This window comes from Mustela putorius, unplaced genomic scaffold (genome assembly GCF_011764305.1).
Source record: "Mustela putorius furo isolate JIRA1106 unplaced genomic scaffold, ASM1176430v1.1 tig00000508_pilon_pilon_pilon, whole genome shotgun sequence".
In the NCBI taxonomy this organism is placed as follows: domain Eukaryota; kingdom Metazoa; phylum Chordata; class Mammalia; order Carnivora; family Mustelidae; genus Mustela; species Mustela putorius.
The window spans coordinates 14,911,262-14,924,733 of record NW_025421402.1 but is presented as its reverse complement, the minus strand read 5'-3'; the positions used below and the strand labels follow the sequence as shown (position 1 = coordinate 14,924,733).

The 13,472-nt window shown below is 40.4% G+C and overlaps 1 protein-coding gene across 3 annotated transcripts in view; it reads right to left on the bottom strand.

Annotated features, from left to right (window-relative positions):
- The window catches only part of KCTD3 (potassium channel tetramerization domain containing 3), a 49,800-nt gene extending 39,399 nt beyond the window's left edge, over positions 1-10,401 (bottom strand). Inside the window, exons 1-4 of one of the 3 annotated variants that reach the window (XM_045081154.1) lie at positions 9,878-10,401; positions 5,966-6,019; positions 5,668-5,713; positions 3,392-3,465 (exon numbers count right to left, since the gene is read on the bottom strand). In XM_045081154.1, the coding sequence (XP_044937089.1) occupies positions 3,392-3,465; positions 5,668-5,713; positions 5,966-6,019; positions 9,878-9,960 (257 nt within the window). In that variant the 5' untranslated portion in view covers positions 9,961-10,401. The remainder of the gene's footprint in view (positions 1-3,391; positions 3,466-5,667; positions 5,714-5,965; positions 6,020-9,877) is intronic. The other 2 variants (XM_045081153.1, XM_045081152.1) reach the window with 2 other exon arrangements.
- Positions 10,402-13,472: the final 3,071 nt, after the last annotated feature.

Below are 13,472 nucleotides of genomic sequence, written 5' to 3'. Positions count from 1 at the left end.
GTTTCAGTTATAATTTGTCCTTACTTAAAAAATATTAACTGGAGAGAAATGAGTCAGCATCACTACAGACTCCATGGAAATTAAAAGGACAATAAAAGAGTACCATGAACAATTCTATTCCCACAAGCTGATAACCTAGATGAAATGGACCTGGACCAATTCCTTTAAAGACACAATTTGCCAAAACTCACCCAAGAAGAGACAATCTGAGTAGATCTATATCTACTAAAAGAACTGAATCAATAATAATAATCTTCCAAAACAAAAAGTAACATACCCAGAAGGACTCACTTGTGAATTTTACCAAACATTTAAGGAAGGAATCATACCAATTCTCGAAAATCTCCTTCAGAGGAAAGAAACAAGGGAATACTTCTTAACTCATTTTATGAGGCCAGCATTGAGCTAATACCAAAGCCAAAGACGTTATAAGAAAACTACAGACTAGTATCTCTCATGAACACTGATGTAAAAATTCTCAACAATGCCATACGGCAAGAAAGTGGAATAAAGGCACACAGAGTGGAAAAGAAGACATACAATGGTTATTCACAGATGGCATGATTATCTGTGTAGAAAAATCCAAAAACGTAGATAAAAATCTCCTGGAACTAATAAATGATTATAGTAAGGTTGCAGAATACAAGGCTAGTATAAAGAAGTCAATTGCTATGTACCAATAATGAACAATGGAATTTAAAACTAAGAACACAAGACTACTTATGTTGGCAGCAATAAATAAATAAATAAATAAATAAATAGTTATAAATCTAACAAAAACTATGTAAGATCTATATGAAGCAAACTACAAAACTCTAGAGAACAAATTCAAAGAACTAAACAAACAGAAAGGTATTCCATGTTCATGGATTGAAGATTCAGTATTTTGAAGATGTCAGTTCCTCTGAACTTCATCTAAAATTCAATTAAATCCTAATCAAAATTCTATCAAGTTATTTTATGGATAATGACAAATTGATTCTAAAGTTTATATGAAGAGTCAAGTCCCCCCAATAGGAGAATAAAACTGGAGGACTGCCAGTACCCACTCAAGATTTACCGTAAAGCTAATAGTAATCAAAGCAGTGTGGTATTGGTGAAAGAAAAGGTAATCTGAAAAGTCAACATACTGTATTTTTCCCAATATATTACTTTCTAGAAAAGGAGCTAATAAAAAGATCAATGACTGCACAGAGTGGGGATCAACAGGCAGAGCACAAAAGATTTTTAGGGTAGTGAAAACACTTTGCATATTAAAATGATGGACATGGGTCATTATACACTTGTCTAAACCCACAGGATGCACAACACCCGGAGTTAACTATAACATAAACTACGAGTTTTCTGTGGTTATGGTGTTGATAGTGAGAGAGACTACGTATGTGTGGGACTAGAGCAGGAAATACGTGGGAGATCTCTTTTCTTACTCTCAATTTTGTTGTAAACCTGAAACTGCTCTGAAAAAGTCTTACAAGAAAAAAAAAAATCCCTGTGTTTAATAAACATATGCAACTGTAGTGTTAAATTGCTTTTATTGGTCACTGGTTGTGACTAGTTTAACACAGAAACAGTTAAACCTTTCTTACTCTAGTTCAATACCCTCTGTATTAACAGTAGAGTAGACTGGCTAATTACAAGGTGGCTCAGGACACAGCAGTTCCTGAGAACTCCAGTCTCCTGAGGAGGACAAAGAAACAAACATGTAATTGTAAGTGTGATAAGGGCATCACAACAATTTTATGGAGGGTAGAGAATTAGAACACAGTATTTTTAAAATTCCTTCCTATCTTCTTTCAAAAGGTAACAACACTCAGAAAATTTTAATTTGCTAGGCCTCTTTAAGTGAAATAGGGCAGCAATTTACAAGTAGAACACTCAGTAACTGCAGATATTAAAATCTACCTGTTCTGCCTTTCCTGAGTTATCTAATGGTGGATTAATCAATAAGGACACTGACTAGAAGTAAATTTAGACTTCTTTAATCAAATGCTAGGGGTCAAAATAATTTTACTCAAGAAGTAAGCAGTTAGTAATTTATATGTCACTTCTATCTAGACCAAGAAAACAAACAAAAAGCTCCAATGAACTTTTTTATTCATTCATTCAGTATCTGTTGAAAAGCTACTATATGCACTATTTTAACACTGGAAAAATCCCAGGAAACAAACTAGACCAAAAAATTGTTCACCTTTAAGGAGCCCATATGCCAGTGAATATAAGTCAAAAATCATACAGTATTATAAAGAAGTAGGTAAAATAAACCACCAGAACTTTTTTAAAAATTTCTTTAGAAGATTTTAAGTCATCTCTATACCCAGTTTGGGGCTCAAACTCACAACCCTGAGACCAAGAGTCACAAGCTCTACCAACTGAGCCAGCCAGTTACCCTTAAACAATTAGAATTTTAAAAACTGTATCTAAAAAAAGTATAAAGAGATGCTCAGTGAAAGCTCACTGGGAATATACAGAATAAAAAATAATAAGATCCAAATTAGATTGTAAATTCTTGGTAGGAATCCAGACTATGGCAAAGTTACAAAGTTAAAGAAATAGTTTAAGTGGTCATTCATTTATCTACAAAAACCCATGTTAGATCCTGGGCATATACAGGATAATGCTTGCCCTGTTGGAATTTAAAGTGGAACAGAAGAGAGACTACTGGAAAAGGAATACGTGTAAGGAATGCTGCGGTGTTAGCTGGACAGGAGACCAGGAAGACCTGTATTAGGTGGACACAGCACAGATCACTGAAGAGGTCTGGATTAAGCCAAGACCAGAAAGGGGTGAAACTATCAAAGCAAGAGAAATTCAGCAGAGGCAAGAGCACAGAGAGCCTTAAGAAACAATAAAGTCCAAAGTCCCTAGCCATGAATCTAAGAACATATTAAATGAGAGGCTTTTTGTTTTTTGTTTTTGTTTTAAGATTTTTCATTTATTTCACAGAGAGAGACAGAGCGAGAGAGGGAGCACAAGCAGGGGGAGTGGGAGAGGGAGAAGTAGGCTTCCCTGAGCAGGGGGTTCTGATCCCAGGACCCTGGGATCATGACCTGAGCCGAAGACAGACACTTAATGACTGAGCGACCCAGGCACCCCTTAAATGAGAGTTTTAAGCAGGTAGCAACCAGATGAGATCTGTATTTGTAGAAGCTTATGTTAGCTACAGTGTGGAAAACCAATCAAAGCAATTGAAGACTGAAGGCAGGAAACTGGTTAGGAAGCTGCTGGGAACAGTTTAGAGGAAGAATGTGGATAGGATGGTCTCTGTTGAGTTTAATTTGGAGAAAACTTTTAAGCAAAAATAATTGGGGGGTGGGGACCTTCCTCTCCACAAAATATACCAGAAGTACATACCTATTAGTAAGAATTTACTTTAAAAGGATTCATTTCTTACCGTAAGTCTAGTTCTTTTGTCCGAAGAAAGTTTAAAATGGGTGCAAATGCTGCTGGATCTCGATCAATAAATATCTACAAAAGAAGAATTATTTTTTAGGATTGTCTTATTTTCAAATTAAAAATGAACTAACATAAATATGTGTAATACAAACTTAGGGAACAAACACTAAATTATTTAAATACTGTATTTACTTGATTCCACTCTTAAATTTGAGTATTTCTAAAGTTGGAATGCAATTTTAATTCTGTGCATGTAATGTAGTACTGTCTCCCCACCCCAAAAACCTACTATTATATTGATAATATTTTAATTTGTAAGAAAAATGGCATGTGTTTATTGGTATCTTTGGTAAAAGTGATACCCAAGGGAGAAATTTTATCTGAAATTTACTAGAATTCAGTAAATATTTCAAGAACATTACACACAAGTAATGCCTTCTTACATTAATTATTGGTGACAGTGACATAATTCGTGATTCATATGTGAATCACTTAAACAACAGTGTCCTTCTATAAGACAGAGATGACCAAGGAAAGTAAATACGGCACACACTGCTGCCAAAACTGGAAAAGAGGGGCACCTGGGTGGCTCAGTCAGTTACTCATCGGCCTTTGGCTCCAATCCCAATCTCAGGGTTCTGGGACTGAGCCCAGTGTGCAACTCCCTGCTCAGTGGGAGTCTGCTTCTCCCTCTCTCCCTGCCCCACTCTCACTCCTGCTCCAGTGCACTCTCTTCTTTCTCTCTCTCAAATAAAATTTAAAAAAAGATAAACTGGAAAAGAATACTATTCTTCTAACACCTTTACATCCTATTATCCCAATTTGCTCAAAAGCTAGGGATGGGGGATGACAACAAAAAACATTTCTTAAAACCACAGAATACAGGGCACCTGGGTGGCTCAGTAGATTAAAGCCTCTGCTTTGGCTCAGGTCATGATCCCAGGGTCCTGGGCAGGGAGCCTGCTTCCCCCCCCCACCTCTATCTGCCTGCCTCTCTGCCTACTTGTGATCTCTGTATCAAATAAATAAAATCTTTAAAAAAAAAAAAAAAAACACAGAATACATACCAAGAAAATAAAATGCTTTAGAAAATATGAAATATATATTTGATAACTTTCTATGGGAATGTATACCACTGCTATTTCAAATTAATTATAAAAGTATGGATCATAAAACTGAACACCTCTTAAGCTTAGGTTAGTCAGCTAGACAGGGGAATGGTAGCTTACAGTGTAGCTCTTTATACTATGATTATGTTTATACAATGAATGAGGCTGTTCTAACTTCATAAATTCTTGCTTTTGTTTTCATTAGAACCAATGAGAAGCTGGAGAAACACCGCAGATCACAGAGAATCTTATTACTGTTATCTTTTCTATAATCTCGTATGGACAACATGCCTTTGCTGTCTTATTTCATATGCAAATCCCATCACAGGAAATAAATACCTCTGACCAGTTTGTTGCCTCCATTCGGAAAGTTTTGTTTTTTTTTTTTTAATGAGTACTAGCCATTTATTTTATATACAATGGGGCACACATTATAACTGCTTTTTAAATGTATAAACCAGTATTTTTGTACTTAAACCTAATAGTTCTTTCCTTCCCTCATTTCTCCAAGTTCTTCAGGTTATTCTCCAACAAACAGAAATCACAGGACTTCACTAATTAACAGTTTTAGCATTCTAACTCAGTATCAAAATATTTTAGTATTTATATTCATCTATTTATTGTTAAAGTTTTAATTACTGATTAAAAGTACTTCCACGGCGCCTGAGTGGCTCAGCGGGTTAAGCCTCTGCCTTCGGCTCAGGTCATAATCTCAGAGGCCTGGGACTGAGCCCCACATCGGGCTCTCTGCTCAGTGGGAACCTGCTTCCTCCCTCCTCTGCCTGTGTCTCTGCCTACTTGTGATCTCTCTCTGTGTGTCAAATAAATAAATGAAATCTTTTAAAAAAGTAAAATAAAAAAATAAAAGTACTTCCTCTCCGGACAATGTGAGCTCATATCCTCACGTCCCTCTAATCACAAATACTTAAGTTGTTATATTCACTATTCCATTTAGAGTGCCCATCTATTAACTATAGGAAAACGATATACAACAAGAAATTAAACTTTTTAAGTACATATATGTCACTTTCATTTAGCGGTTATTACAAGATCAGCTTTTCTGTCTGTTTTCTTAGAGTCACTATATAATAAGGGTCAAGCATTGCAAGCATTGCAAGCATTAGTTGATTCAATTTAGAAACATGTATCAACATATTACACTCACAGCACCAGTTTCATCTCGAAGTGTTGAAATTCTTCCACTCAGCAAACTAGAAGACATGAATAAGCCAGAGTTAGTTCTTAAAATCTGACTATGCATAAAATGTACTAATTATTTATCAAGTATCAAAGACCAATACAAATGAATCATCCTATCTCCAAAGTAAAATAAAAAATTTTTAATTCTAAGAGTTCAGATTTTTTTAGCCAAGAAATAAAAACATTAACCAGGAAAGGGAGGTTTGTTATTATTTCAATGATCAAGTTTTATAAAAATGATATGAAAGAATTACATGAAATACCTGGAAAAAAAAGAATCTGGAATCCACATAAGAGTTTGTCTTGAGGTACTAAATCTGCAATTAAAAATTATCTGTTATTATGAATAAGGACATGATTTGAAATTTCAATATTCAATAACCTGCTTTAATATGCTGGCTAATAATTTACAAGTTGTTACACAGCTATAGCTATATCAATATTATACATTCATTATTTTAAAATTTCTCCACTTTCAATTCAGAGTTAAGATTATTCAAAGAGCTCTCAACAAAATCAAATGATTAGCTCACTGACATATACTGCTTCTTAAAACCCCTATTTTCCAGATGCCCATTTCCTGAAGAATCAAAATTAAGTCCATCACAACAAATCTGAACTTATTAATGTGACACTTTATCTTTCGGTCCTGTTTCATCTTTCCAACACGAGTGTCTTCTCATCTGTAAGACAATACTTCAATACCCCGGACAATTCGTGCTTCTTACCATTTCGGTATCTTTACCTCCATCCATTTTCTTGACATCACTCAGATGATACCTTCTCCTTATAAAGGTTTCTCCAAATATTCTATCCTATATTATCTTTTTGAGCTTTTGTTGCATTCATTCCTTCAAAAACTGCTCAGTAAGTAGCTCACTGTTCTGAGGTGCTATTTGATCAAGTCCAAGTTGTCTCAGTAGGACCAGTTCTGGGGGGGCTTTATCCCAGCCTACTGGAGCCAACTACCTGTTGCTGTTGCCGTCACGTGTCCTCACACAGAAGAGAGCCTAAGAGACAGCTTTGTTCCTCCACATTCATTATCTAACACTATTATCACCGCTTTAAAGCAGTCCCTGTGCCCATTTACCAGATTAAGAGAGGATTCAAGCAGTTTATTCAAGAAATGTGTATCTTCGCAGAATCTTAAGAAAAACTGAGGAACAGTCAAAGGAAACTGACTAGGCCAAATAAAAGCCAAGTCCAGCAAATGGCAAACTGAAGGATACAAGGATCCACTGCCCAAATTAAAATAATAATAATAATAATAAATCACTGTATTCTGAGAGGTATCACATTAATTCTAAATAAGGTCATTATAATTTATGATCTTTCACATTAATTAATTATTCAGCAAATTGTTTGCCAGATAACTCAAATTCTGTGTTACTTAGAAAATTTACACAGGTCTGCTTAAAGTTGTATTAGCAATTTCAATTAAAATCAGCAGTTTGGGGTAGGTTTAATAATTCGAAATCTCTGGGCAAAGGGACTGGATCCTCACCCCACCAATTTCTTTCTTTTTTCAAACAAGAGGAAGACAAATGGGAAAAACACACACACACAAAAAAACAAAAAACAAAAAAAACCCAGAGACCTTTAAAACTAAGATCCAAGTATGACTTCATAAAAATGTCATTTAAAATTACATCTGACAAGCATAATTTTCTGCAATATATTTGAAAGCCTTTTCTAATTTTTTTTTTATTATCTCATACCCACAATGTGCCCAGAAGATGCCATAAAAAAGATGTGGTATACATATACAATGGAATATTACTCAGCCATCAGAAAAATGAAATCTTACCATTTGCAACGACACAGATGGAACCAGAGGGTATCATATGCTAAGCTAAGTAAGTCACTTCTCTTATGAGGCCTCAAATCATACCCATTCATAATAGAATTAATCACAAATTGAGTCATATTAGGTTTCTTTTCACTTCTTTAGGGTTTTTTGGGTAAATAATGTTAATTCTAAATGAAACCTCATCTTCTCTATTTCCTGAATCACCCATTACATGTAAAATAAATCATAAAAATCATTGCTCATTTTTGTAATTCCGTTGAGTATTTCCAGTTTCACATCCTGGGATTGGGGGGTGGGCGCGAGCACACAGAAGACACAACAGTAGCAACACCACACATCTTACCTGTAACACATGCTTCTCTGCTCACAGTACACTCTCCTTTTGAGTTTTATTCTATCACCTCAGAGCCTTTCCTTCTATGCCACAGGTGGTTCTCCCAGTGGCAATTCCTCAACTTTAATGACAATGAAATCAGGATTTTTTTTTCCTTTATAATGATTTAAGTGATTGTGTTAATATGTTCTGTACAACACATACAGATGCCTTCTGAATCCCTTCTAGCCCTAAAACACTCCCAAGAGTCTATGATTCAAAGTAACTCAAGAAAATATTCTCAGAATGCCTGGAGTTTGATGTTCTATCTTTCTATAGGTCATGTCATTATTTATTTCAAAAACTATGTCATGTTAGCCAATTTAAAGTTCGTGGAATTTTTACTCAATTTTTCATTCCTATCTAACAACTTTCATCTTTTCTAAATTGTTCAATCTTAATAATACATTTACCTTATTTTGTATTCTTTGCTAAGAGAAAGAAAACCTTAAATCCTATTATGATCTAGTTCTATACACAGTGAAACAAAATAAAATGTTCCAGCTCCAAGATGGCTGCCTTTTAGGATTTAAAAACGTAAACTGAACTCTACATTCATTAACAAGAATGCACTCTTTCCACCACCCACTTTCAACATACAGTAGATAACAACACCTTTAATTTTTATCATACTAGTCTATGTCCTTTAGAATGCCTGAAAAAAGATGTCCACAATCTCTAGCAATTAGGAACCAGAGCAGGAATTTTAAATGACTCTAGTGCTAACATACACTCTAGGCCAACTCTTGTGGAATAGTCGGTCAATTTTTTGCATCCGGAAGTTACCAAACCTGCAAAATTTTCATGTGTATTTTAGGGGAAAAATCCATTTCTTACATGAGGAGACATAAATGTTCTCCAAAAGACCGGTATCTATACAATGCAATAATGTAGTATCTTATCTTACACTGTTAAACAGTTTTGTTTCCGGATGTGAGGGAAAGAACAGGGAAAGAATGAAGAATTACTGTTTCTTGGGCTGAACTCTGTAGCACACTTAGAAAATGATTAAATGTTTAGGATTAAAACATGCTACATTTTATTCCTACGGCCCACACCGCTGCTGATTTGCATTGTAAGAAATAGTAGTTAAGTTTTACATGTTGAAACCCTTTCACATTCTCGAGCCATTTCATCGCTCATCTCCTACCAAGCTTTAAACTCAACCACCCCTTCCTTCCAACAGAGCTGGCAAAGTCCCATGCCTGAGAAGGGTGACTCATAAGCCATAGCAAATCCACCAAAAATGATCCCCCCCCCCCCACACACAAGCATAATAAAAGGCACAGACACGGAGTGGAAAGCAGAGAGAGGATAAAGAGGCTTCAGTCTGTCTACTCCGTGCCACACTGTGCCCATACCCGAGGCTTTCCAGAACTGGTAAAACTGCAGTTGCTGGACCCACTGGCCTGCGAGTTGAACAGATCGTCCAAAGCCAGGCACCCAGAAACTGAAAATAAACAACAGCGCACTGCCAATCTACTGCACCCCATCCACCGAAGTCCTGAGATTACAAACCCTCCTTAATTAGGAGGGGGAAAGAGCACTGGCCGCCTCATCCGAGCCAACCGACCCCCCCTGTTGCCCGGAGAGAAGGCAGGTTCCTCTGCAAGAGCCAAACCACGAGGCCAGGCGTCTACAAACTAAATTCTTCAAATACACTGTAAGCTGAGGTTAGGAAGGCCTTTTAATGCTCCTCTTAGGCCGGCAGCTCAGAAAGGGGGAGGGACGAGGCTGGCATTCTAGGAAGGCGGGCTCGGGCACGTGGGGGCCCGGCTCGCGCTCGTCCCAGAGGCCCTGCGGCCGCTCCTCCCGGAGCCCAGACTGGAGCCCGGGCCCCGCCGACATTCCTCCCGCCCGGAGGGCCCCCCGCGTGCCCCGCCTGGCTCGGCTCCCACCTTCGCGCCGGTCCCCGCGACACCCGGCCCCCGTCGCCCCCCGGCGGGCCGCCCGCCGCATCCCCGGCCCGGAGCCCCTTCTCCGCCGACTCACCTGGTCCCCCCCACGTTCAGCTGCACGATCTCGCCGCTGCCGGCCGCCGCCGCGGCGAAGGCGCCGCAGTGCCCTCCCGCCATCTCCGGCGGCTCCGGGCGCGCACGCCGCCCGCCCTCCCCGCCCGGGGCCGTCGAGCCCGCGGCGGGAGCCCGAGGCGGCGGAGGCGGCGGAGGCGGCGGCGGCGGCGGCGGCTGTGGCTGGGCCAGCGGGGCGGCCGGAGGGCGGGAGGTGCGCGGAGCCTCCCCCACCTTCCCCGCGGCCGGCCCGAGCTCCCTCGCCGCCGCTTCTGCCCCTCCGCTCCCGAAGCGCGGGAGGGCGGCCCGGCCTCCGCCCCTCGCGGCCTCCAGGCCGCAGGGCCGGCCCGGACCTCTCCTAGCGCTCAGCCGCCGCCGCCGCCGCCGCCGCCGCCGCCACCGCCACGGCGGCCGCCGCAGCCCGCCGGGCAGAAGGGGTCGCCGCTGGGGACAAAATACCGCAGCGCTCGCCCCTTCGCCCGCCGCGGCCGCGAAGGAGGTGGAGGAGGAGGAAGGAAGGGCCGGGGAGGAGCTTCCCAGCCCCGCGGGGCCGGCGCGAGGGGAGGCGAGGGAATGCGCCCCTGGCCCGCCGCCCGCTCGGGCGGGATTCCGAGTCTCTCCTCCTCCGCGCGCGCGCCCGGCTGTGCCCTGTGACTCGTAGGGTTTTCTGACACCGGGAGTCGGATTCCCCGGTTTTGGGGGGGCAAGTCCGGGCAGCCTGCCCTTCAGCAACTTTATGTATCGTCTCCTTTCTCCGCACGGATTTGGGAGGTGAAGGAAGTTTCCCGACGGCCCGTGGTTGATGCCTGACGTCGAAGGTGTCCGCGCTGCGAGAATCTGGGGATTTTACAACTTGTTGCCAGCGTTCACCGCAGCGAGCTCGTTCCTGTATTCCCCTCCTCGGTCGCCAGCTGGTCCCCGGAGCAGTTTTGTTTTTTTTGTTTTGATGAGCAGGGAAGGAAACAAAAAAACACCAACAAACAACCCCTAGACAGCAGGGCAGTGTGTTTCTGGACTAGGGCAAGTCACACCCAAATGCACACTTTAAAAAAAGGGTTTGCTTTAACTAGTGTATATATATTGGAAGCCCAAAATGTATATATTTTTAAATATACGTATGTTTTTAAAATCTTAACACAAAGGGGTACCCGGCTGGCTCAGTCCGAAGAACACGGCAGATCTTGATCTGGGAGCTTTGAATTCAAGCCCCACCTTGGGAATAGAGAATACTTAAAAATAGAATCTTTTAAAAAATAAATTTAAAAATATATATATTTATTTATTTGACAGACAGAGATCACAAGTAGGCAGAGAAGCCGGCAGAGAGAGAGAGGAGGAAGCAGGCTCCCCATGGAGCAGGGAGCCCCATGTGGGGGGCTCAATCCCAGGACCCTGGGATCATGACCTGAGCCGAAGGCAGAGGCTTAACCCGCTGAGCCACCCAGGCACCTCCCAGAATAAAATCTTAACACTATAACACTTCATATTAGCTAACAAAAGCGAACAAAGTGCAGTATGTTTCAGAGTTTATTAATCTGTAGTCCTAAATTCTGTTAAAAGGAAATAGTCCCAATATGGAGGCACTTTTGCTAAGCCCCATCAAGATTAAATGCCTAACCTGTGGGGGCCTTGTTGGGTTAGTGGGAAGAATATGGGAGTTGGTTCTTGCCATCCCGTTCTCGCAACGTGAGTTGGAGCCGCAACTTAGGTGTGGAGATTACTTAAAAATAAAATCTTAAAAAAAAAAAGAAAAAAACAACAACAACAACAACCCTTAATGCCTAACCTAATTGCAGTTTCAGCCTGTCCTAGGAGTGGAAATTTAAACCAATTAGTCTGGAATTTCCAGATCAGCTTCAGTGAGGTAACCTGCTAGATAAGGCCTCTATCCTCCCCTGAGGGAAGGTAACCTTGCCTGAAATAATTTCGTCTTTCAACCTCCCAGTCCTACCTTCCTTTTGCCTCTCAAGATGTTTCTCATTTTGTACTACTCTAAGGAGCTGCCCAATTCATGAATCACTGAATAAAGCCAATTAGATCTGCAATTTTACTCAGTTGGATCTTGTTTAACAGTTCTTAGCATGAATTGTGGGGGTTTTTTTTTAATAGTTTTAACATTAAGAACTCAAACAGAAGACCTACTTGATGTTATGATTTTATTTTCATTGTCGTAATTTTTTTTTAAAGATTTTATTTATTTATTTGACAGGTCACAAGTAGCAGAGCGGCAGGCAGAGAGAGGGGAAGGGAAGCAGACTCCCTGCTAAGCAGAGAGCCCGATGAGGGGCTCGATCCCAGGACTCTGGAATCATGACCTGAGCCGAAGGCAGAGGCTTTAACCCACTGAGCCACCCAGGTGCCCCTGTCATAATTTTTTAAGAACACTGCTGAAAAATATACCAATGATAGGACTTTATCCAAATTTGATTAAAAATTTTTTGAGGAGTCTTTTTGAGGGATGGAGAAGGCCCACGTAACAAATTATTTTATTGGTACCGGTTAGAAAATTCCTGAATGACTGGTTAAAACTTACATTTCTGGGGGAGGTTGACACTGCAGTCAGGTTAGGTGCCACCTGGCACTTAGATTTGGCCTAAGTGGTATCATTTTGGGCCTATGGTCTTGTTTTTAACAGGATTTATTAAGGATTTATCACATGCTAGATGGTTTAGATATTTCTTGTCATTTTTTTTCTTCACGTCTATTATTACCACTATTTTACAAATTTTTAAAAAACCTGAGACTTAAAATGATCAGGAAACTTGCTTAAAATTACATAGCCGGCAAGTGGCATAGCAGGAATTTGTAGGCAGGCAGTTTAATTTCAGGACCTCTTTGCAGTGTATACCTTAAACCTTCACTTTATACTGAGAAGATGAGTAACGGTTCCAATTAAAAGAGCAGGAAATTAAGATTTGCTCATATTTTAAACAGTGTTAGCTGTCCTTGCTCTAACCCGTAATGTCTGCTCCTACCAGAATCTGAAACTCTGCATTCAAAGTTGCAAGATAGAAGTTAGGTGCCCCAAAAAGGCCGCTTAATTCTAGGCCCATACCTTGGAAGAATATAAAAAAGATCACTTACTAACAGATTTTTGCCTTTAAGGAATTCAAGAGGCAATGTGGAGTTAAACTAAGGTTTGTGCTAGTATGATTTATAATAAGAAATAGATTTTTGGCCTTCATCCTCTGTTCTGGGACAGAACTCCTAAAACCATTATAAATTCCTAAATGATGAGAACAATAAGCATTTCTTAAGTTATGATAATGAGTGACTTCTGGAAAGCACTTAGATAACCTAAGGTTAGGGGCTGGTTCCTCAAAGACCCAACCCTGTGATTAGTGGGTTCGAACTTTTAGTCGCACCACCCACAACTCCCACCTCCAGGAAGAATCAATTACCAATGGTCAATGATTTAATCAATGAAGCCTTTGTAAAACCCTGAAGAGACAGGGCTGAGACAGCTTCCAGGTTGGTGAACATGTGAAGATTCAGGGGTTTTGGCACTCTCTGAGAGAGCATGGAATCTCTGTAGCCTTTTCCCATATCTTGCTCTTTAAATCTCTTCCACCTGAATA